The sequence below is a fragment of the Podarcis liolepis genome, assembly GCF_965112155.1.
Source record: "Podarcis liolepis genome assembly, chromosome: 14".
Classification (NCBI taxonomy): Eukaryota; Metazoa; Chordata; class Lepidosauria; order Squamata; family Lacertidae; genus Podarcis; species Podarcis liolepis.
The window spans coordinates 4,119,481-4,145,238 of NC_139569.1; the positions used below are offsets into that span (position 1 = coordinate 4,119,481).

A 25,758-nucleotide genomic window follows, 5' to 3' on the forward strand; every position below is an offset into this window, starting at 1 on the left:
CATGTATTTGTGCGGTCCCAGTGAGCCACAGTTTAGCTTACTGTGTTGTGCAAACCATTCTTGAAATAGTCCTGTAAGACCAATATTTGGAAGCCAACTTCTCTCAGTGTTCCTGTTCTCATTTCTTCCCTCTTTCTCCTATGCATCCTGAATAGCCCTGTCCCACACCTCCTGGATTATGGCTGTGTTTCAATGTTTTGATTGTATGTTGTTCAAATGGAATTATGTGGGAGGTGCAGATTACATGATTTCCCTTTGTGGTATGTCCAGGTGTGAGAAGTAATGGTGTTCTCCATTACCTCTTGGTGTAACCTTCCTGCCTAAATTCCCGAGACTGACATGGAGGAGAAAAGGGCCCAGTTCCAGGTTTCTGGAAATGGAGGATGGGATGATAGAAACTTATGCCATCACCAAGTATATAGACTCCCTGGAAAGGAGTTTACGCACCCTTTATCACACTGTTCCAGTGTAGCTTACCACCATATAAGGAAAACATATTCAAATTCAATAAAACAATTTAAAACAAACTGAAGACTGTACCTCAGACAATGTAGATGGTCTCACAAAATTCATACTACTTAAATGTTGAAAGCCAGGATAAGGAAATGTATCTCCTGCAAATGGCTATATAATGACAATTCTTGGCATACCTCTATGGGGAAGGAGTTGCATATTTTAGGAGTTGTGACAGTCAGTGTCCTCTTCCAGCATCCATGTTTCCAAGAGTGACAGAATGTGGAATATTGGCTGCTTTCTTATTCTTTGCTTTGTCATTGACATGGATCAAAATCCACAGGTCACCATTAATGTATGTGTTGAAATGAAATAGATGAAAATTGTCCATCTCTGTTTAGAGTTGATTGAAAATGCACGTGTGTGGCTAAAGTGAGCTAAGGAGTGTATTAATCTGGGCAGAGTTACACCTGTGCCAGTCCAGTTTTTAACCATGGCAAAGTAAGCTTATTTCTCTCTCCTCTTATGTGAGAACTCCCTCTCCCTTCTATTTTTTGAGCTTAGCTCTGCTTAGAATTGTATATGTACCAGACTTCTTGCTGATTGTGCAATGCTCTAAATTACAGTTTGCAAACCTTGTTAGAAGGGTCACTGAAGCTGACCTTGGTAATTGCAATGTATTAAAATGACATCTAGAATAACAGGTGTTGAACCTATGGTATGTGGACTCAGTATGTCCACACTGGCCACCTCAGAACAAATTCAACTCAACTCAAACCTAGCCATTTGCACATATTGCTGTCTTAGAATATATACTAATAAGTAAAGAGGGGAGGTGTAGAGTTGGAGGAACAAGGAACTCAGCCAAGATATGCACACCCTGCCAACTGCACAGACTTGTTTTTAGATAGTGCTCCCCAGCCTTCAGGGTTAAAAACTTTCCTTTAAAAATACCAGGAATTCACATTTTCTGTTGTACAGACAATATAAACCTGAATATTGCAAGCAGGTTCTAGGCTATTGGTTTTGACAACTATACTGTAATGCTTCTGAAGAGATGCATTATTCGGTAGGTTCACTTAAAAAAAGCTCTGCTGCTGTACACAACCAATTCTTTATAGCATGAGCTTTCATTGCCAAGAACCTCCTTTATCAGATGTTCTTCTCTACAAACTAATACAATAATAAACATGTTAGTTTTTATGGTGTTACAGAAGTTGGTTTTCTTCTTCTTTGCCACAATATTACTAGTATGTTTGTGGTAATGCTCACAGTGTTCTTGAATGTTACACAGCCCTTGAAAAACAAGCCCCTACTTGGAAATAACGATATAAATTTGCTCTGAAAAATGTGTTCATAATCATATTGTGGGCAAATTGTATCTGAAACCAAGCAATCACAATAAGAGGTTATAAATGGGAAGAAGACCTTATGAAGGACTGGCATAAACTAGAAATAATGCTCAGCTTTTTAAAACCCATCAACATAGTTTAGCTGTAAGAAATAAGAGGATGAGGACTGAACAGTTGAAGAGGAAACAGGGAAAAGGTAAAATGAAAGAAGGTGCATTCATGCTCAGATACAGCAGTGGACTGAAGGGTAGCTTTAAATGAGTGGATTTAGAAACCCTTCAGTAGGACAAGGAGGGAGAAGTTGTCATCCTGGAGTTAATGAAGGCGGTACCCTTTGGTACAGGCACATCTTGATCTTCTCACATCGCCTTGTATTATTGTCTGCTTGTGACTTAGGCACAGAAATGTGAGGAGCTGTGGATGTGGCACTGAATTTCTGCTGGTAACATGCAAGTGGATAGGAGTATAGTATCTTTCCACAAGACAATTTGTGTTATAGAAGCCATGTGCAAGAGCATTATCAGGTTGTGAGCTATTGTATTGGTATTATAAAAGCAAAAATTGTATATTCTGACTTGGTGTGATGTAGTGTTTGCCTTTTAAGACTGTGCTTATTACAATGAACATTGGAGTTCTGTAGTTTCATATCAGAATTGTTATTTTTTATAAGACCACTGGCTCAAGTGGCAAGTGTGATACATTTTTCAGTTGCTCTTAGAACATACAAGTATGTGCTGACTAATGGGATTTGGATGTGTTCACTGTCCTAAGCGAACATGTAACTGAGCATTTATTGTTATTTTTTAATGGCTCTTTTTAAAAGAAAAGAAAAAACCTATGTGGTTCTGTTGCTGACACTCTGCATTTTTACTGAATTCACTGAACTATTAATCAATATTGTCTCTAACATTAAACCCTAGAAGAGAACCTGTGAAGTATTTCACTTTAGCAAGCAGTACAGTAGCATTTAGGCCTTCTAGGGAAATTTCATTTTCATTTACCTCATTAAGATTAATTACACAATTATTTATTGTGATATTTTAATGACTTTGTGTAAAGAAGATAGGTGTTTGTATTATGCTCTTCAGGGTTTGAAAATAGTTGCTGTTTCTGTTATAAAAATGCAGCCTTTTTGAATTGAATGGCCATCTGTCATTGTCAAAGAAAATATTGCTGTTCTAGTACTTTCACAGATTTTATATGTGCTTCCATTTGACAGCCAAGAAGAGGGTTTGTAATCTTGAGGTTAGGAAAAGTGATGAAATGTGTATCCATATAGAGAAAACATAACTTAAAAGTGAGTGGATGGATTGATTTAAATCACTAAGAAGAAAAAACCCAGTTTAAATCCAGTTGCCCACTTATAAATTCACACTTCCCTAACAAGCATATGTTTTGCCTGGTTACTGTAACAATTAGACTGTATTAGTTTTTAGCCAAATAGAGCCATTATGTAACCCTTCAGCAAAATTCTTATGTACTATAGAATTATGTTTGCTTACAGATAAGGTGTATGCACACGAAAGAATTCTAAGCAAGAATGCTTACTTGAAAGCTAAGTTTTGAATCCTGTGCATCCTTATTTGGCAACCAGTCCCACCAAACAAATTAGAACTCCCTTCCAGGGAAATATGCATAAAATAGGGCTGTAACATGTCTTAGGTGTTAAATACAGATTATAGAAATGCATTCATACACCAAGGTAATATAATACTTGTTGTAGAAGGGAGTGGTGATGGATATGGAACAAAACAGTGTTATTCCACTTTATGGTAAATTAATGTCCATACTACATATAGTTTCAGAATTGAACACAACACAGAGCTCAGGTAACTGAGCACAAAACAGAAATGCAAGATAATTTGCTTGAACTCAGTGGATGATCCTGGTGAGATATAAGATATCGTCACCTGAATTCTAGTGCTTAAAATGACTTGCTAATTGATGCACAGTATCAAACCATAATATATGAACTCTTGTACTGTACTTGTACCCTTGTAATGACTAGTAGCACCTTAGAGACCAACTAAGTTTGTTCTTGGTAATTTTTATTTTTTATTTTTTTAATATATCTCGACTGTTTCATGCCAACACGGCTACCTACCTAAATCTTGTAATGACTGATGAAGATGTTTTCTTCCTCATTCTTTCTCTTCAAAGAAAAGCACTATTTCATGAAGGGATCATAAATTCAGTTTCATGACATTATAAATTTGCATTTAAGTTCATATTAAACCAGGTTTCTTTTTAGAAGAGAAACATAATAAGCTAAGTTTAAAAATTAAATCAAATTCAATTTTTTATGTTACCATTTTAGAACATCATTTTTTATCATGAGTAACCAATTATTGAAACCTTCCCTATTTCTTAGGTGTTAAATACAGATTATAGAAATTCATTCATACACCAAGGTAATACTTGCAATTGGTAAACAATGGCAATACTTGCATATCATTTAGATTATTTTTGTTTTTGAAACTCTTCTGGTATCATCCTGTCTTTTTAAAATCTTTCTATTACAGAGAAGACACACAGTTAACAAAAAGCTGAATGTAAGCCCCTAATCCAAAATTTACTTTTCCATTTAGCGCAGGCAATGGTTTAGAGTCGTAGCTTTTCCTAGCATTTTATGGGGCAGGCTTCCCAAACATCAGTTTTGCTTTGGCTTAAGTAAATAGTCATTGGTTAATGATGGTTTTGCTTGTTAACCAAGGCTAAGCTTCAGGGCAGTTTTTAATGAGAAGCGCTAGTGTTGGGAATACACAGACTCTATTAGTTCAGTATATCCACCTGGAATAGAAAAGTATATAAAACACCTAAATTAGCACATCTGACAATCACATGACTCATGCAGTACTATTGTATAAATGGTTAGTTGGAAGTAAATCCCTCTATGTTCAATGGACCTTACTCTCCAGTGCAGTTTTAAAGTTGACTTTAATTTAACTTGCTAGATCAAAGTCATCAGCAAATGCAGCCTTTGGACTAACAAAAGTCAGCTGCTGTTGCTTTGGTGGTCAGCTGGCAGTGTGTAACCTTAGGAGCTGAAATCTGGTTTATTTCCATATGGGTTTATCATCATGTGTGTAGTTTTCTTGGTAAGGACTGCACTGTTCCTCTGAAATGCCTGAACTTGTAGAGCCATAAATTTCAATAAGAATTGCCACAGTCTGAAGAATTCCTCAACTACTTCTGCATACCCAAGAGCCAAGACAATCCTTCTCTATTTTCCTTAGTAGCCCCTTCCTTTCCACCACCACCCTATCCTGCATAATAGTTAGCTTTGAATAATTTCAGTAATTTCCAAAGTGGTTTGTCATGAAACATGAGGAACTTCCCTTTTGAAGAGAAAACAGTCAAACCTCACTGTGTGAACATGAGTCATTATTATTACTATTCTATTAAAACACAAAATGCATTATGACATATGCTAATGAATACAATCACCATTTAGTAGTAAATAATTCTTTCTTCATAGTAAAATAGTGATTTGTATAAGAAGAAGAGTTTGGATTTGATATCCCGCCTTTCACTCCCCTTCAGGAGTCTCAAAGCGGCTAACAATCTCCTTTCCCTTCCTCCCCCACAACAAACACTCTGTGAGGTGAGTGGGGCTGAGAGACTTCAAAGAAGTGTGACTGGCCCAAGGTCACCCAGCAGCTGCATGTGGAGGAGCGGAGACGCGAACCCGGTTACCCAGATTACGTGACTACCGCTCTTAACCACTACACCACACTGGCTCTCATAGTTCTTAGCATTCATAGTACTGTAAGAGTTAACTATTGTTACAAAACACTCCTTGAAGATACACAATGGGTCTTGATGTCTTCCAGATGAACTCTTGCTTTTAAAGAATTGACTCTTTCCTTGGTAGAGCGATGGTTGTGAGGTGATGCTTAATAATGCTTTCCTCTGATGTTCTGGGATAGAGGCTAGGCTGGAAAACCTGTAAGATCCTGACTTGTTCCTCGCATCCTTTCTTTAAAAAAGATGCTACCTTGGCAGGTACAGTCTTCTAGTAATCTGGTAATGAGGTTGATGTTTTTGTTTGCAGGTTATAGCTCTCTTAGTTAACTAGAATTGATTTTTTAATTGCAAATTTATTAAAGGGGGGGACAAAAGAAGAAAAAACAGCTCACATTCACAATACAACAAACATCAATACATCCATCTTAATCTATACTTGCAGATTGATATATGTCCAAATAGGTATCCCAATGTTAATGTTTGTAGAAAAGTTTCCCACCCCTGCTGCCAGGTGTTTAAGTGTAAGAAGGGTAACTCTAACCTGGGAAAGTTTAATATGCTTTGGAAGCTAAATATTCAGTGTTCTTTCTCTCTTAAAGTAAGGCATTTCTAAGGTCTTTTCTAGTCCTGCAATTTCAGTCTGAACACTTTAACAACTATTGCACAAATTCTGTGTTGGATCTATTCAGTTGTAATACAATGTAATATTGATTATAATCCTGATCATGGATGTTTGGGGCACTCCCAATAAGTAGCTCTAATCAGTTTGCATCTCCCAGAGTCCAACCATCATTTTTTTGTTTGCATTAAGACAACTCTTAAAATCCCTTCTCCCTTTCATTGGATTTACTTGGAGACAGAGAGTCGTATTATAGTTTACAGACATAACTGCAGTTACAAATACAAAGATTGGGATGTTAAGTTCCTGTAGGCTAAGTAAAGGGCATTGTATTTTGTTCATGTGTTTAGTCTTTTAACTCTGTATACAAATCTTGATGATTACACTGCTCACCTGAGGAACAGCAGCATTTGAATGAATGATGAAATATATGGAAATATTTAAGATTCTTTGCTTTGATTTTGTGTTTGCAAGACTCATAAAGGCCAGATGATGTATGTTTGAAGTGTGTTGGACAGGTTTCCTCAGGCAGCAAAATGGAACCATTTTAGTTACTTTTCTCCCATGCCAATAAGGTTAAGAATTTCTACTGGCCTCCTAAAAATCATAGTAGAACATGCATCCTGGATGCTGCAATATGACAATCTTTTCATTAACGGTATTAATGCATCCAGGCTCCTGCCATCACTAAATATAGGGTTTGTGTTCCAAATCTCTAGGCTCTTCTTCCCATAATCTTGTCAAATGTGATGCAAATGTTTAGGAGAAACTGTTAGCATATTTTAAAAGGTCTGTATTTTTTAAAATATTCATGTTATTTACTTAATATTTAGTGCTGAAGTTGGCGGTGACTTTGGAGCTCAAGTGTAGCACATGAAATAATCTGCCATGAGAGTATTATGCCGATAAAATGCATGTTTTTAGAGAAACAGTTGGGTGGGTTTTTTCTATAATACCTGCAGTTGGCATCTGTCTTGAGAGATAATGGAAGAGTGTGCCATCAGGGGTAAAGTCAAACCATTGAAGAGTTACAGCACCTGCTGCAGCTGTAGAGACCAATATAGATGAGACATGCTTTATTGCAGCTGGGGCAGATGAAGGTACAGTAGAACCTCTACTTACAACCGCCTCAGGTTACAAACGCTTCAGGTTACTCCACTAACCTGGAAGAGTTACTTCGAGTTGAGAACTTTGCCCCAGGATGAGAACAAAAATCGTGTGCCGGTGGCGTAGCAGCAGCAAGAGGCCCCATTAGCGAAAGCACGCCTCTAGTTAAGAACAGTTTCAGGTTAAGAATGGACCTCCAGAACGAATAAAGTTTGTATCCAGTTTCATTGGTACAGATGCACCATGGGATTCCTTCACTCCTCCCAATGGCCATTTCTCCACTGGTCATTGCTGTGGATACACAACCTGACTGACTTGTCTCCAGGCACTGTGGTTGTCTGCAATGGACTCCCACATGGCGGGATTAATGTTGCCAACCTTCATGTCAAGTTTGCAGACATCTTCTTAATACAAAGTTTGCAGATATTTTCTTAATACCTAGTTACTAGTTCTTTTTTTCTGCCTATTCCAAAGGTCAGGTTGAGTTATGGAATCTTACCCTATTTTTAATCCCCATAATGGCTCTGAAGCATGAGAGTCAGAGAAAGTGGTTTGCTTTTAAATGAGCAGAAATTCTAACTAAAATTGGTCACTGTACACATATAACAGTTTACTGTATTTATTATTATTTACTAAAAAAATTTGCTGCTGTTCAATCAAGGATCACATCCAAGGATATTTACAATATAAAAACACAAAAATGTATACACAACATAGTAACAAACACACACACCCTAGTTTAAATAAAAAAATTCCTTCCAGTAGCACCTTAAAGACCAACTAAGTTAGTTCTTGGTATGAGCTTTCGTGTGCATGCACACTTCTTCAGATACACACGAAAGCTCATACCAAGAACTAACTTAGTTGGTCTTTAAGGTGCTACTGGAAGGAATTTTTTTATTTTGACTATGGCAGACCAACACGGCTACCTACCTGTAACTGGAACCCTAGTTTAAAATACTGTTGATTGTTTAATTAGCCAAAGGCCTGAGACAGAAGGAATGTTTGCCTGGAGCCTAAAGATATGTAACAAAGGCATCAGGCAAGCATTCCAAAAATGGGGAGCCACGACAGAAAAGGCCCATTCTCATGTTGTCACTCTCCAGACCTTTTGTGGAGGTTCAGGGCAGCCAAAATTGTTGAGCTTCTTTGAGGGGAGCCAGTGATCTACCATTCACCTTAAACTGGATTTGCTTGTCATTCACTTTTTGGTACATGACCATAAACACTACAGAGTATGCATCAACAGAAGAACAACTTATTATATATATTTCTATATCCTGCCTTTCTGTCTGATAGCAGACCGACCCCAAGACAACTTACAGTAAGGGAAAAATAAATACCGTATTTTTTGCACCATAACACTCACTTTTTTCCTCCTAGAAAGTAAGGGGAAATGTCTGTGCGTGTTATGGAGGGAATGCCTATGGGTGGTGGGGGGGATCTGCTGCAGTCGTGAGCAGAGGATCCATGGTTCCCCTTCCTTCCCTCCTTCGTGGCTCGCTTTGAAACAGCAGAGCGGGAGAAGAGCCGCTGAGTGAGGAGGAGAGAGGGACAGAGCCTGCTTGCTTTAAAGGAACCAACCGGACAGAAGCCGCTTACACTCGTGTAAGCAGCTCCTCTCCTCTCCCGCTTTGCTCCTTTAAAGCAAGCAGGCTCTTGGTCCCTCTCTCCTCCTCACTCAGCGGCTCTTCTCCCGCTTTGCTGTTTCAAAGCGATCCACGAAGGAGGGAAAGAGGGGGAACCATGGATCCTCTGCTCACGACTGCAGCAGATCCCCCCCGCCATCCGTAGGCATTCCCTCCATAACACACACAGACATTTCCCCTTACTTTCTAGGAGGAAAAAAGCACGGATCCACATGGATCCTCAGGATTTTTGCATTGGGTCATCCCAAATTCACCATCAGATCACATAGCATGTCCATGGCTACATCTTGCACCAAAAAAATCACGCACCCACTGTTGCCTGGGGCCGCAGTGGTGCAAAAACGTGGTTACAAAGCATGGATCCACATGGATCCTCAGGATTTTTGCATTGAGCTACTCCAAACTCACTGTCAGATCACATGTCTGTGGCCACAGCATGAACCACAAAAATCATACATCCACTGTTATGTTTAGATTTTTTTTTTTCTTGTTTTCCTCCTCTAAAAACTACGTGCGTGTTATGGTTGGGTGCGTGTTATAGAGCGAAAAATACGGTAATTTATTTTTTTTTAAAGACACTGATGACTTACAAATGTTATGGGCAGCAGAATGAGAAACGTTAGCCACTGTCCAGTCCTTATGTGAATGTGATTGTTAATCTACTGTATATTTGGAAAGTGGTTTATATGTCTGTCTATTCTATACATTTGGACACCTCAGGAGATACCATTGCCAAACACAGCATTAGGGTTTTTTAGGTGGGGCAGCAGTCTTCAGTGATGTTTGGATGCCAGGTGCCATTTTGAATCAAGTTGACAGACCAAAACATAACACTAGATTGTCTTTCCCCAGTTTTGGGCATAACAGGTCCAAAGTCACAGATTCCACTTTTTAAAATTTTAATACAAAAGCTTTATTTTTGTTTCTATAAACACCTAGACAGCGCTGGGCACTCCCCACTAGTACTATATCAAACTTTTAAATCTGCCAGTACAGATTTGTGTAGGCAAGTTGTGAACAAGTTGTCAGAATACTAGCAGTGGTTGCTCAGGAAAGCTTTGATTTAGGGACTAGGATTAGTTTTGTGCGAAATGTAAGGCAACAGGTTGAATGCACGTCATCCTCTTGTTCTGTGTACACATTCATAAAATTTAGGAATTGCTGATTGATGGACACTGGATTTAAATCCCCTAAGTAATATTGTAACTCTTAGAAGCACTATTTATAGCATTGTACTTAAATAAGTCAAAATACCATTATTCCGTTTTGGTCGTAAAATGACTACCTGGGAGTTATACTTCTCTTTACCACTTATTGGAAATAATTTTGAAGAGGGGTGAAATAAAAAAGAGCAGCCACTCCATGAGAACAAGCACCACAGAAGAAGAGAACGAGTATGGTTCTGATAGGAAACTATTATGATCTCATTCCCCAGTGTAGGAAATCTTTCAGGCAAGGGCTGCAGCTGTGCAATGGTAACCATTTGAAAGCTGCTGGAGTGAAACAAGACTGCATCTAGATGAGTTTAAAGAACTTTAGAACACTGGAGCCTTAGCAGGTGAAAGGTCAGAGCTGACTTGTATGGGCAGGGATGACGCATACATATTTGCAACCCAATTTAAGAGGCGAGTGGAAGATAATAGGCCTGCTGGATACAAATGTATGTAATGCAAAATATCTTCAGATACTCATTTGTACTGTTCATTAACGTTGTAGCAAAGAATGCTCTAGAAGAGTAAAATGGGAGTTTCATAGCTTGATTTTAACATTTGTTTTAAATCTCTTTCATTCTGGTAATGCATCTTACCCATAATAGAAACTTCTATGCGGTGGGCATTGGGATAAGGTTTAACTCCTTAAAATGACCTCACAATTTAAAATTGCTTTTTGTCTATATCATTTCACCTTTGATTTATTCTTAAATGGAAAACCCCAGCTAAAGCAGTAAACATTGTTGTTGGCAAACCAAATACTTGAGAATGGGAGCAGGTTTTTTAAAACTCTTAGTTGCAGTTCAGTGAAAAAGAATGTTAACTGCATTCCTTGAGTTCATAGCTTCCTTTTTACAGGCTTTTAATAATTGTACTATGCTTTGTGTTGAATGCATGCTCTTTGAACAGTTTATCTGAAGGATTAAATTGTATGGAGATGAAGTAATAGTCATTCAGGGTGGCTCAGTGTTTACATTAGAGAAACTGTATTAGAAAGAGTCCAACCTGATAATGGATAGTTGAAAAATTTTAATTAGCTGCTCTTTTGCTGGAATACTGGAGAAGCTGCAACTCTCCTGCATTGCTAAATCTAGCAGCCTTGAACCTGCTTCTTCATGATATTTTACTGCTAAATCTTGTACTGAAGCTTGTTTCTTATCCTTGATCTTCAGCATTAAAGTTCTTGGGTGTACTCCTTAACTGTAAGAATGAATCCTGAGGTTGATGCTTGGCGGGTGGGATAAAAGAGCTCCTGAATAAGTATCATCATGTAAAATTTTAAAAAGTAAATATGGGTAGGGCAATGCTTACTGTTATAATCCTTGTGTGGTTACAGCAGACAAGCCTACAGTTTAGAAAATGACATTAGTCATAATGAACAGAAGTTGCAACTAAGGATTCTATAGTTGGGCTTCCTTTGTCTCCCTGCTTTCCAAAAGCAAAGAAATTGGGAGAAAATTAATACCTGTGAAGCTTGGATAAAAAGAAAATATTTAGTTAAAGCTTTCTAATCAGCCCCCTTATTCAATCTTCTTTAGAAGATTGAAGTCTGGTATGGATGTTTGAAATCTGAGGTTAAATGTGCTTAATGCAAGTCTTCTATAGATAGAAGGCAACAAAACAAATTTTGATGTTAACTGATCATATCAACTCAGATCTGTGATAAGTACTGTGCTCTTTGACTAAGGGTCCATAATGAAAGTATTTTTAAGGAATTGCACAGTATGAAAGAATTGCATTGTTTCTAGGGGATACTAAATGAGGATGCTTTGCCTCTGTATACAAAATCGTTCATTGCATGTTCTAGCAAGTTGACAGTGTTTCTCATGGTTTTTATTTTAATGTCTTGATCTATTACAAGGAGAAATAGATTGGTTTCGGGACTTGTGAACTCTTACTGCTTGGAATGCTATTACTGTATATGATCCAAATACATTTTATTGGGGGTTGCATTTACGGTAACTAGTAAAGAAGAAAAACTTATTGAAGTGACTGGTCAGAAATCACATAACTGCACACTGCTAGAAGATTCCATAATTCAGACCTTTCCTGAAGCTTGCCAGAACACCACAGAGGCCTCTTCCCTCTATCCTCAGCAAAAGCTAAGGTCTTGGTTAGAGTCCTGACTCAAGAGTTTGTATAACCTATGTAAGGGGCCGTTTATTTTTCACAAAATTCTGGCACCTAATGTGAGTATGCACAGAGTTTTTCCTTTTCAGGGATGCCAATAGTTGAAAAATGGCTAGTAGGACAGGCTAGGGTGTGTAGATAAACTGGAAAAGAGGGTAGAAGCTGAAGGTGAAGCAGATAGAGATGCTTCTAAATGTTCCTGACGACTCCTGCAAGATGAGCAGGTAAGGAGCCCTCACTTCTGCCATTACTATTAGCTAATGCCATGATACAGCACAAAGACAGACTGCCACTTACATAAAGGTGTTTTAACTTCATCTCATATTTTGTCACAGCCAGATATATATATTAAAAAATTGATTCGTTTTAAGGGTCATTTCAATTCTTCATTTTATGTAGTTCTTTCCTTCAATGTAATAGTTTTTTCTTTGGTCACTAAGTGTATTTATCTGTTCCTCTAGGGCTGCAGGGTTCTAGTCGATGCACGGGACAAACTAGGGATCCCATGGCAGTATACAGAGAATGAGAAGCATGGAATGTTTCTAATGGCCTTTGAAAATAAAGCTGGGGTGCCCATTGAGCCTTCTACGTTCCAGTTGTATGTACCTGCCCTGACTTGTCTGTGGAAGGATGCTGGGATCAAGGAGGCGTTTAGCCGTCGAAGTGAATATCAGCTGGTGAGTATGCCAAACAGAACTTTGTTACCAGTTCATGGTGAAAGTGGGCTAGAGTATTATTGCCACCATCCATTTTCAACTCTCAGTTCCACCCAACATGACAATTGATATGGATTCATTTCTATCATTTAGCATGAGCATAATTTGGCCATAAAGCAGTGGTAGTAGCCTAGTGAGTATCTTTAGTTTTAGAGGGCTTTCTAGAATTTTATGTAGCAAATATTCAGTAGAATGGTAGGTCTGACTCAGAGCAAGTTTTAAGTTTATCCAAAGCAGTGGTTTTCAAACTTTTTTCTCTGCACCACACTTTCAGAATAAAAATTTGCTCACACCACACCATTTTTTAAATAAGAAATACATTGGAAAACAAAAAGAAACAACACCTAACAGTGGTTGATTTAGAACATAGAACACAACTACTTCATAATATGATCATGGGACATCCAGAAACTATAAAACTATGTAGCCACATAAGAACAGGAATCATTCTCAAAATATAATATTGTCTGTCACTGAATCTTCCCACCACACATGCCCTCTTCTCCTGCCACAGGAGTTTTAGTTACTCTGCCAAAGATGACACAGACCTGACAATGTAGCTGATATACACAATGAAGCTTTTGTCACCCTTTTAAGAACCACTGGTCTAAAGGTAAGAATTGAAGCACAGGTTATTTAACCAAAGGCATAGTTCACACATCCCAGTAAGCTCTAGTTAATAGTTTACTGTGGTCACAGCTTTATGGTCTGTTTCACTGTTCTCCCCTAGCAGGAGGATGAGACAAATGCCATCTCTGGCTTTGTGTTGTGTCTCATCCATGAATTCTGGTTTGTTTGGCTCACAACAAACTACAGTTTGTAGCCAAGGTTTGCTCTTGGCTTACTGGTTGGGGCTTTTTGAAGTGAAGCAAATTGCAATCCCTTGTTCTAATATAATGCTAAATTGGGAGTTGTGAGCTTGTGTGTGCTAATGATAGGGAAACAAACAGCTCAGGAGGCACATCATGGCAGCCATGAATTATGGTTTACTGTGACTTGTGAATTGAGGCAAAGTGCAAAGTTTCATTAACAGCATCAAGTTTATGGTGACAGTCCATTGCTCTCTCAGAACCTCCTCCTAATCCAAATTGGGAAGTATCCTGGCAATAATATGAATTAGTATGGCTTTATTGAATTGAATTAATGGTTTTGATGAATTTGTAGTTTTCCTTATATGCTATTGTGTTTGATATAGTGATTGCAATATTTGTTGTTTTTTAATGCTACTGTGATTATTGTGAGCTACTTTGAGCTCAACGTTTTTGTTGTTGGAAAAGCGGGATGCAAATATTAAACAAATCAAATTGCCTAATGGAAAGAGTCTAGGACCACAGGAGCGCTGTCTAAGCGCTTGAGGCACTCTACTTTTATAGACAGTGCATCAAGTTTCTGGCTGTGAATCCTTGCATGGGACCTTGAGCCTTTAGCACTGTGTGGGTGGATTGTACAATAGCGGTATTTTCTCTGCTTCCCTCTTTCTCCCTTAAAGCACACTAAGTAGCTTCCTCCCATCTGTGTCTCATGGTAAGTCCCACTGTCTGTATTATGGAAGCAAGTCTTTGGGTGACAAAAGCTTCATTGTGTATATCAGCTACATTGTCAGGTCTGTGTCATCTTTGGCAGAGTAACTACAGAATAAGAATTCTTTGATAATTGGTATGTGGCTCTCTCCCCCCCCCCCCCTTTGGATATGAAAGGAATATATTGCTTTCTCTGGAGATCCTGTAATTTCTACTTTCTTTGGCATTTTTTGTCTCAACCCAAATGGTAGAGGCTTAGGAGTAGAGGGTTTGTAAGAAGTTGGGACCAAATTTCATGTTTGTTAGTACTGCTAATAGTTACAGATGGGTAGCCATGTTGGTCTGCCATAGTCAAAATAAAAAAATTCCTTCCTGTAGCACCTTAAAGACCAACTAAGTTAGTTCTTGGTATAAGCTTTCGTGTGCATGCACACTTCTTCAGATACACACATTGTGTATCTGAAGAAGTGTGCATGCACACGAAAGCTTATACCAAGAACTAACTTAGTTGGTCTTTAAGGTGCTACAGGAAGGAATTTTTTTATTTTGAGTACTGCTAATAGTTAACGGTATTTCCATTCTAAGCAATCCAAAGCTTTGAGGATATCTAGGGACGTAATTGTCAGTGGGAGTTTAGTTGCCTTGCTGTGTTCAATCAGATTCAGTATTTCCTGATAGGATCTGTTATATTGCGACCAGGGATGAAGCCAGTCTGGTCTGGGGCTAATAATTTGTGTAGGAAAAACTTTAGGTGGTTAGTCAAGATTGATGTGAATATCTTGTAGTCTTGGTTTATTAATGAGATTGGGTGGTATGATTCTACTTTGAGGCTGTCTTTGAGTGGTTTTGGGATAGAGACTATCTTGGAGGAGGTCCAGGTTTTAGGAATGGGGCCCCCTTTTATGTCATTGAATAGGCGGGTGATGTAGGGCATTAGGGGTTCTTTGAATTTCTTGTAGAATTCTGCTGTAAAGCCCTCTGGGCCTGGGGCTTTGTGTGGTTTCAGGTTTTTGAGGACCGTATCTATTTCTTCCAGGGTGATCGGACTGTCCATTAATTCCTGTTCCTCATCTTGTAGGTGTTTTCTGGTATAGTAGGTCATTTCCCTATTGTGCAGATAAATGAGAGCATTAGTGCATGAAGACAACTCTGCTTCCCTAAAAAGTGGTATTGTTCAGGCTGGCAAGAAAGCAGTTTATAAACCACCTCAGTAATATTTTCTGGGACAAGTGTGACGTTTATTCAAGGGAGGGTCATAGTTAGTTTTTGAAGTGTAGCGGTGGGGGGAGAGAGACCCAAGCCTTAAAAAACACTTCGACATCAGCATCAACTGTTCAGCTCCCCAGGCAGTCAAAATCTACAAGTTTTTCACTCTGTTGAGTCCCAAACTTCTAACTCCAGTAACCAAACCAGGGAAACCTTCTTATCTAAACTCTGAAGAGCCACTGTTCTGTTGAAGGTGACAGAAGATGGACCACTGATGTGAATCGGTGCATGTGAAACTTCAGTCTTTTTCAGTTAAAGGGAAAAAGGCTTTATGTGAAAATGTCTGTAGTCACGTTTAAAGAAAAGAGGCTGTGTGAAGTAGCTGGCTTGACTATTTGTTTTAATGTGTCTCTCTCTCTCTCCTCCTTCCATAAAAAAAAGTTTCCGGAAACAATCTTCAAGGTGTTCTTTTTGAGAATATGGAAAGTGTTGCTTTGAGTAGTAATTTACTGACACCTTTCAAATGTTTTCTCTGTTTCAAACATTGACTTCTGCAGTTCAGACTATGGCAGACTTGTGCTTCATTTGGCTTGACTCCTGAACAAACTTCAGGCATGTGTCCTGAGAGGGTGACTTGCCCTACCACATCACTAAAAGAAGCTGCTTAACTGAGCTCTATTTATTCATTTAAGTCAGGCAAAAAAGCTTAGAAAACGTCTACCAGGAAGAAATGGTTTTTAATAGATTGCCATTTCTTTACGTAACATGTTTTGTGCTGGAATGCTAATGATTTGCATCCCTCTTCAGTAACGCTAACAGTAGCATCCCAGTCCAAGGAATGCTGCAGCTTGGGTGCTGATGTTTTGCCAGACTTCAGTGCCATTTTTTAAAGGGACATCTTGCGTTGCATTGTCTGGACAGCTGTACTATTTTGATGGGCAAGTATTTTCCTGCTGCAAGTCTCTATGCTGCAAAACAGTGTAGCCTTCAAGCCTGTGAGCCTTCAAGCTTGTCTAGCTCCCAGTATTCCAGCTGAGGTGGCCTCTCACTTCCACAGTGGAGGACTGTCTTGCTCATAGGGGAAAGGGCAAGGCAGAGCAGCCTGAAGAGCTGCCAATCATATATATATATATATTTGGGGGGATCCCCTTTGTGTGGCTTATTCTAGTTTTTTCATGGTGCAGTTTTACTGATGCTTATTATTTTAAAAACTATTTGTATGTGAAACATTCTGGGAGGTTCACCTGAAAACAATATGTTAGTTAATGAATAAACAATAAACAAACAAACATTGGAACTATCTTCACATCATGACCCTCAATATATTTTTCTTGGTAGGTCATCCTCAGTTCATACCCCATTAGTGTGCATGCGATTAAAATCCCAATGTGTATCACTTCACACATTCTTACATTGCATAGTCTTTGCCATTTTAATGCTCTTTCATCCGGTTTGAAGGATATTTTTGGAGCTTCTAGCCATTGCTTTGTGTTTTCACTGCTCTGAACAATCTGATGTCATCAACTAACTTGCTGATCACACTGTTCACTTGCAAGTTCAGGTCATTTATGAATAAATTTAAAAGCATCAGGCCCAATATCATTCATTGGAAGATCCCATTTCCTACAACTTTCTGTTGTGAGAATTGTCCCAATCTCTTTTTCCTGTTCTTTAACCATATACTGTTTTAATAAATAGCAAGATGATATTTTATATATATATATATATATATATATATATATATATATATATATATACACACACACACACACACACACACACACACACACACACACAGTCCAAAAAGAACTCCCTTAAGAGAATCGGGTCTTTTTGTTTTAAGACAGTCTTTAAAAGAATCTTTTTTTAAAAAAAATTCCAGTAGCACCTTAAAGACCAGCTTTCGTGTGTATACACACTTCTTCAGAATACTGTTTCTTCATATACTGTTTCATTAACTTGATTGTTGTGTTTTTAGTTGTCACCTAGAGACATTTGCCTAGAGTGGCAAATGGAATAATAGGATATATTTCTTATCCCATGACTAGTTCTGATATATTGTGATTATTGAATCACTATAGTCCAGTGCAGTACCATATTTCTGATGTTCGTTGTATCTCTTGTTGAACAGTCTCTTCTGAGACTTGCCAGTTACCTGTATATCTGTGAGACAGGCAAATGAGCTTTGAACTTAGTAGATATATATGTGTGTGTTTTCTGTGCAGCTAAGATGTGGTCTGTTCAGCTCCTGCCACTGGTGATGGAAAAGGTTTAGTTTACTGTTTTTAACACTTCTACTGAAACAGCAACCTCTCAGCGACCTTTTAAATCTCTGATATAGATCCCTTGGAGAACCTGCAAGAAGAGTCTATTGTTGGATGCTTTACTTTTAGTTCAACTGAGAGAAATGGGTTCATGGGTTTATCAGCCAAAATGTTCCCTTCTTTATTTTGAAAATAACTCAACTGAATAAAAATGTCAAAATGCTGAGAAATAACTGATTCCAGAGGATTATCTCTTTTCCCACAAGAACAGCAATTATCAAGCTTATTTTTACCTTTGATTTCTAGGCATACCTTATGCATCAAGGTTGGCTACACTATGTGTTAACATTGTGACAGCTTACCTTACTTATGGCTTGGCTGCTCAAAATACTACTTCAGAGGTATTAGTAGAAGTCTAAAATGAATTTTATGGCATTATTATTATTATTTATTCAAATTATATACCATGCTTTATCAGAAGATCTCAGGGTGATGTACAATATTAGAAACACATTACGAAACATCAATGATAAAAACAAAAATATAGCAAAAAGCATACTGACAGACAATACCAATAGCATGCAATTTTTTGAGTACTCCAGAACTCTTAATCAGATCTGATGAAGACATTAAAGGTAAAGGTAAAGGTACCCCTGCCCGTATGGGCCAGTCGTGTCCGACTCTAGGGTTGTGCGCCCATCTCACTTAAGAGGCCGGGGGCCAGCGCTGTCCGGAGACACTTCCGGGTCACGTGGCCAGCGTGACGAAGCTGCTCTGGCGAGCCAGCACCAGCGCAGTACACGGAAACGCCGTTTACCTTCCCGCTATAAAGCGGTACCTATTTATCTACTTGCACTTAGGGGTGCTTTCGAACTGCTAGGTGGGCAGGAGCTGGGACCGAAAGACGGGAGCTCACCCCGCCGCGGGGATTCGAACCGCCGACCATACAATCGGCAAGCCCTAGGCACTGAGGTTTTACCCACAGCGCCACCCGCGTCCCTTGATGAAGACATTAGATGAACACAAAAATGGAGGGACTTGGCTGGTGGTAATGCCATGAAACTGCATATAGTCTGCCAGATCTAAGAATGTACTATGAGGTGGCCTGTCTCACCTGGTTAAAGGAGTGGTGCACACTAAAAAATCCAGAATTGCTGGACCTGGAGGGGTACAACAACAGATTCAGCTGACATGCATACCTGGGCTACGGAAATGTTAAAGTTCATAATAATTTTTTGAATCATGTCATCAGGAATATACGTTGTTTAGGGAAAATATAAGGACCTTCTCGAGCCTAAGGTGCCATGGTGGATCTCGCCAACTGAAGCTCTTGCTGTTAAAAGGAAAAACACAAATGGAAATTGGCCTGTCTATAAATCATTATTAATAGAGGAAGAGAACCAGTTAAATTTTTTAAAAATCGAAGAAATAAGAGATCAAGTCTGAGCCTGGTTCCAATATTATCAGTTATTTGAAACCTTCAAATATGATTTAAAAAAGAGGATTTCCGGCGGAGATTTCCAGATTTGAATCAGGTCTAATAAATTCTAAAACTAAAACCCTCTCCAAAACATACTGACTCCTCCTTGACTGGGAAGTCAAGGAGGAGGAGGTTAAGTCCTCTATGATCTATTGGGCCTAAGACTTTGGTTACAACAAAGATGAGCCAATGGGAACACCTCTGGAAAGTAAATTGGAACTTTACGGCATGTTGTACATTAAAGGAGAATCTTCAAAAGATGTTATACCGCTGGTATTTAACCCCTTCTAAACTCTCCAATATGTACAGAAGTGTTCCTGATATATGTTGGAGATGTGGAGAATCAAGTGGAGCCATGCTCCGTATGTGGTGGGTTTGTAAAAAGATCAAAACTATCTGGAATGACATACATACTCAGCTTCAAATAATGTTAAATGCATCCTTCCCCCCCAAAAAACCAGAATCATTTTTATTGGGTATTACAGGACCAGATCTATATAGGAAGATAAGGAAAGTCTTTCTGTATGCCACCACCTCTGCGAGAGTACTTGCAGCAAAACATTGGAAGAGTGACCAAATCCCCATCAGATCAGAATGGTTACTAAAACTGGTAGAATATGCTGAACTAGATAGTCTCTTGGAAAAGATTAAAGATAAGCAAAAACAGGAGTTCATTGTAAATGTTACAATCTGAATTCGGTAGCAGCTTTTGAATAAGCTCTGTAAATAAAGGTTAAATGGGTTAAAATAGATAGATAGATAGATAGATAGATAGATAGATAGATGCATATCAATATTTTATTATGATTTTGCTGATAAATTTAGGCAATAGGTTTATTAAAGTGAAAAGATGTTTGAGAAGGATGGGTTGTCAAATTTATGAAGATATATACTTCTTTGTTGGAATTTTTATTTTGATAAGTTTGATCTACAGACTATAAAATATCTTTGATGTATGGATGTAACTACAGTTAATAAAGCATAAAAGAAGAAGAAAGAAACTGCATATAGTCTTAAGGTAGAATATGGAAGGAGGTGGGCATTCACATAGAACTCTACTAGGTTTCATGCAGACATCAGGTTGCACAAGAGCCTTCAGGGGAAAGAAGTATAACAATAGCTAACAGAGGCAAAATCTGAAGCTATTTATAGTTAAGGTATCCCAAGATTTGGTTGTTACCTTAGAGGTACAAATTCTTCAGTATACAGTACTCTACTTTTAGGGAAAGCTCTAGGTGAAAGTTTTTAGCCTTTTGAGAACAGGGCTATTGTTTTCAGTCCTAAAGACTATAACTGCAGTCCTAGACTAATCCATATGTGATTGTGCAGTTCAGTATCTAAGTCATAGAGTAATAGCTGTATTATGTGGCTTAGTTGCATGCTAGGGCTTTATTTTGAAGGCAGTCCTTTTATCTCAGTTAATGATGTTAGGGGCCCCAGAGCAAGTTGTTTACTATTCTATTAACTTCAACTTGTCCTAGCCTGTTTCCATTACGTCCCATTGGCTCTTTCAGTACCTGTACATGGATGTGGTCATCAAAATTTAGCAACATATCATTGAAGTGAATTAAGCAAGTTCATACACCTAAACCATTATGTATGACCACTTGTGAATTTATCTTACATTTTTGGTAGAGTGTTTGAAGAGAACCATGCACTACTTCACTGAACTGCATTGATGCTACTAGGATTGTCATTCTAGCAAAATGATGTTTGCCTTACTCTCCTTTTTTAAAGATGTCATTGCTACATTAATAAAATTCTAGCTCCTTTTACAAAGGTGCTATCACTTATAAACTGTTATAAAGTTTCCTGGCCTTCTGTTCATCTGTATACAGTAATCCAGACTATTTTTCAGAGGCATTGAGACAGTTTAAAGTTTGTATTTCCATTATTGTGCAGAGGTTTCTAGATTAGTACTTCCACTAAAATATCACTTAACACATATGAAGCATACTGTGTTAACTACTTGGTTTTTAATGCGAGTGTTAATACTGTGAATCTTATGAGACAACAGTGTGAAACTGATGTTATATCTTCTTAACTCTACACTTACAAATTCGTAAGAATCGGCTCAATTATCTGATGCAACCCAAACTTAAAACATTCCAGATCAATGTCTCCTGGGGGGGGGGGGATGAACTGAACGTAGGATTTATACTCTTGCCCAACTTGTGGAATTGGATGGGGAATATTTGCTTTTATCAGAGTTACAAATATTGCCAGTGGACTGTAATTCACAGGCTGTATCTATAACAGGGGTTGGGAATCTATGCCCCACCCCTGATGTTGCTCGGCTACAACTCCCATCTTTACTTGCCATTGGCCATGCTGGCTAGGGCTACTGGAAATTGGAGTCTAGAGAATCACAGGTTCCATGCCCCTGGTTTTACAATTATAAAACTCTTTAATATCAATCTATGCCTGTCACTACAGTGGCACCTCGGATTAAGAACTTAATTCGTTCCAGAGGTCTGTTCTTAACCTGAAACGGTTCTTAACCTGAGGCGTGCTTTCGCTAATGGGGCCTCCTGCTGTCACTGGCGCGCGATTTCCGTTCTTATCCTGGGGCAAAGTTCTTAACCTGGAGCAACCACTTCCTGGTTAGAGGGGGTTGTAACCTGAAGCGTTTGTAACCCAAGGTACCACTGTACTTAGTGTTTCAAAACACCCTAAATCTTGAAATACTTGCTCACCTTAGGACATATTATTATATCCACACTCTGTTTATATAATAAATGATTGCTTTGCAACATTAAACTTATTAGAGATAACTTGAAATTCAAGCACCTCATATACAAACAGTGAAGTTCACGCATACATTGTTTCACTTGACTAGAAATTAATTCAGCAATAGTTATTGATTTGAAGATATTGGACACTCATCTCTCACTTGTCCTAGGTGCTAGTGCTGTGGTATTGATTTTGTGTCACTGTCATTTATATTACAGGCATATCATTGTGTCAGGAGTGAGGAATCTCCAGCCTTGGGCCACATTTGGCCCATCAGGCCTCCCCATTTGTAAGGGAGGAGGTTTTCCAAAATCCACATCCACTTGTTGGCATGTGTGGCGTCAGGTGTGCAGCAGACAGAGTTGTAGCTGGTTGTACAGCAGATCACCGCAGAAAGCAGGATTAAACTCCCCAGGTGATATGTGGGGAGTGGAGTTCTGATCTGGCCCATTGAGTCAAAAAGGTTCTCCATCTCTGCTTTAGGTAGAGGTCTGCCTGCATATTAAATTTGATTTAGCAGCATCGGTGTTGAGAGTCCCACATACAGTGGTACCTTGTGTTACATACTGCCCCCCTACGAATGCTTCTGGTTACGCACGCCACTAACCCGGAAGTAGATGCCCCTTGTTGAGAACTTTGCCCCAGGGTGCGAGCAGAAGACGTGCTCTGGCAGCACAGCAGCAGCGGGAGGCGCTAGTAGCAAAAGTGCGCCTCATGTTACGAGTAGTTTCCGGTTACGAACAGACCTCCAGAACAGATTTAGTATGTAACACAAGGTACCACTGTACTCATAAGCCAGTGGCTCTGAAAGGATGGCACTTGAAGATAACAAGTATGGCAGAAATATTCAAGAAACATTTAAACATTTCAGTGTAGTATAATGTAGTATAGCTTACTATCAAAATAATATTTTAATTTGCAGAATATGTAAAAATATCAAGCAATGATAGGTGTTGTTTCTTTTTGTTTTCCAGTGTTTTTCTTATCAATAAAAAATTGGGTGTATTGCAAGCAAATTTTTATTCTGAAAGTGTGGTGCAGAGAAAAAGACAGTTGAGGACCACTGTCATAAACTATATTTCTGTACTTTGGGAACTGTGAGGCAGCCAGTGAAAATGAAGCTCTTGTTCCTGCAAGATTAGAAAGAAAATATCCCACTGTCACTGCTAACACAGCGGTTTGACTTCACCCCTGGAGGCGCTTCAGACAGAGGGATGCTTTAAAAATTGTTGGTTTTAGCTTATATTTTTGTACTAATGGATATTATTTTTATATTGTATATATATTGTAGACTATTTAGAGATTTTTTTAAAAGATGGAGTGGTTAGAAATGCTTTTTTAAATCAAATACATGTATCTGGAACTTTTACAGATGCTCTTTTTTGTAACTCCTGGTCTGGATTTAACCTTAAACTGTGAACTAAATTTAGGAGCTGGGCTTCATAGAACCATAATCAGGAAGGCTAAATTAATCATTTGTCCTGGGAAAAGCAAAAGGTTAATGTGCTAGCAGATGTAGACCAAATGATCTAATTTCTTATCTTGTGTTAGAATAAATTAACTAGAGGGAAGCTTTTAGATTATTTGTAGAAAAATATCAGAACTGTTAACACTTTTTTAAAAAATAAAAAAGGTTGCTGAAGACCTAGCTAAAGCTTCAAGTGTGAAATTTCTTCAGTTTGTGCCTGTGCTTCATCTGACAACAACATATTAAGTTGGCTTTGTCCCTGGGAGACCTCATATAGAGTTCATATCTCATGAGTGCTAAATCCATGAAGAAACGAAGTCCTACTGATGCCAATTTCTTTATACACAACTAAAAATTGTGTATACATTACATCAGAGCTTTCCAAACATTTTATGTTGGTGACACATTGCACAGTAATTCTGTTTTACTATCAAATTAAGGAGCATTTGTGCAACACACATACACACTGCAGCCGACTCACAAACGTGTCATGACACACAGTTTGGTAAGCCCTGCATTGTATCATGTCTTAACATCAAACGTCTTAACACCAAACAAGTTGTTGTCTAGGTGCTTTTGCGTGCAGCAGACTCTTTCCAAAGTGGCTGCTCCAAATGTCAATGCACTAAGCAAGGCCCTCTGTTTCTTGTTAACTTGTTAAGTGTCACAAATGAAAATGACACAGGAGTCCCCACAGTCCTCTCTTTTAAGACCAAAGCAGGAAGAAGCTCTACAATATAAGCCAGAAATATCCAAAGAACAAGATATGAAGCTCAAAGTAATGTTGAAATGTGGGACCTGGCCTATTTCAGGCCCTGCTGCTCATAGTTTTGGATTTTCCAATTCCCAGTTGTGCAGTGACTCATGGCTGCTGCTCAACAATGGGAACAGCACCTCCTATGTGGTCCCAGTTGGCAAGATTGAGTCAGAGGATATACAGCATAGGATATACAGCAGTGCAAAAAGTAATCACCCAACCTTTTGTGTTTAACTCTTTGGGTAGGAGGAACAGGAATATTGATGAGAATATAATATTGTGTACCACAAAGCAAACACTATTGATAATTGAGCAGCTTAATTCTTTAAAATAGAATAATAAAAATTAAGTTTTGGGGACTTTATTTTAAAAAAAGACTGTTGAACTAGTGCTTCCTTTCTCTCTATCCAGCATTCATTGCTGCTATTAGCTTAGAGTCAGAAACATTTTGTATCTCAAGAGTGAAAGGAAACTTGCTAGAGTCCAAGTCCCAGTTGCTCTGAAGCAGCAGGTTTTGACATGCCATCCCTGTTCTTACTCTTCCTGTATGGTTGCTTCAGAGTAATCTGGAAGGTATTTCCTGGAGGACCTGTTTCTGGACATGTAGGAAGTAGATCAGGATTTTCAGATGCATGTGATGGCCTTATCTGGAAACTATGTAAAGGCTGTATACCCTTTTCAGATTGGAAATGACTGGACTGAGCTATATTTTGTTGGAAGGCTGCGCTACTTGGCATTATGTGTTTCCACATGCTAGTCTTTTCAAACTTGTTTTCAAAGATTATCAAGGATAGTACAATATGTTGCTTCTGTACAATGAAGGTTTTTTTCCCTCTTTAAACATGGTTTTGGCTTTGTAAACCCCAGTTCCAGAAATTAGCTGCAAATGTCCTCTTCTCTCAACAGGGTGAATCGGTGAAATATTTTCTGGATAATTTGGACCGGATTGGCCAATTGGTGAGATTTACTTTTTCTTTGCCCCATTCTGTCCTCCAGTACTTAATGCATTGTGCCTTTTTATGTTCTCTGTCTGATATGCTCAAACCATATGGCCATGAAGAAAACCAAAAACTGTACAAATGCGTACAGTGTAGAAAATGCAGAACTAAATGGAGAATCACCGAGCAGAACTAAACTCTGCTTACTGTCTTCCTCAACCACCCTTTAACTCAGTGGTTCCCAAATTCCCCACCCCACCTCAAGACAATTTGAAAATTGCAAGTGTTTGTGAACTACTTGATTATTTTTCTGCCTGTGGTAGCAAATTAATTCCATAGAATTCAAATAGTAATACAGTAAAATAAATAAAAATGCAATTAAAAATAATATGAATATTCAGTGCAATT

The 25,758-nt window shown here is 38.5% G+C and overlaps 2 protein-coding genes across 8 annotated transcripts in view; both read left to right on the top strand.

Annotated features, from left to right (window-relative positions):
- CARD11 (caspase recruitment domain family member 11) overlaps nucleotides 1-25,758 on the top strand; it is a 335,243-nt gene that overhangs the window by 139,884 nt on the left and 169,601 nt on the right. The gene's annotated exons all lie outside the window — the stretch shown is intronic.
- GNA12 (G protein subunit alpha 12) overlaps nucleotides 1-25,758 on the top strand; it is a 36,231-nt gene that overhangs the window by 2,772 nt on the left and 7,701 nt on the right. For all 6 annotated transcript variants that reach the window (XM_083474791.1, XM_083474793.1, XM_083474790.1 and 3 more), the window contains 2 exons: nucleotides 12,730-12,945; nucleotides 25,319-25,369. In XM_083474791.1, coding sequence (XP_083330917.1) covers nucleotides 12,730-12,945; nucleotides 25,319-25,369 — 267 coding nt within the window. The remainder of the gene's footprint in view (nucleotides 1-12,729; nucleotides 12,946-25,318; nucleotides 25,370-25,758) is intronic.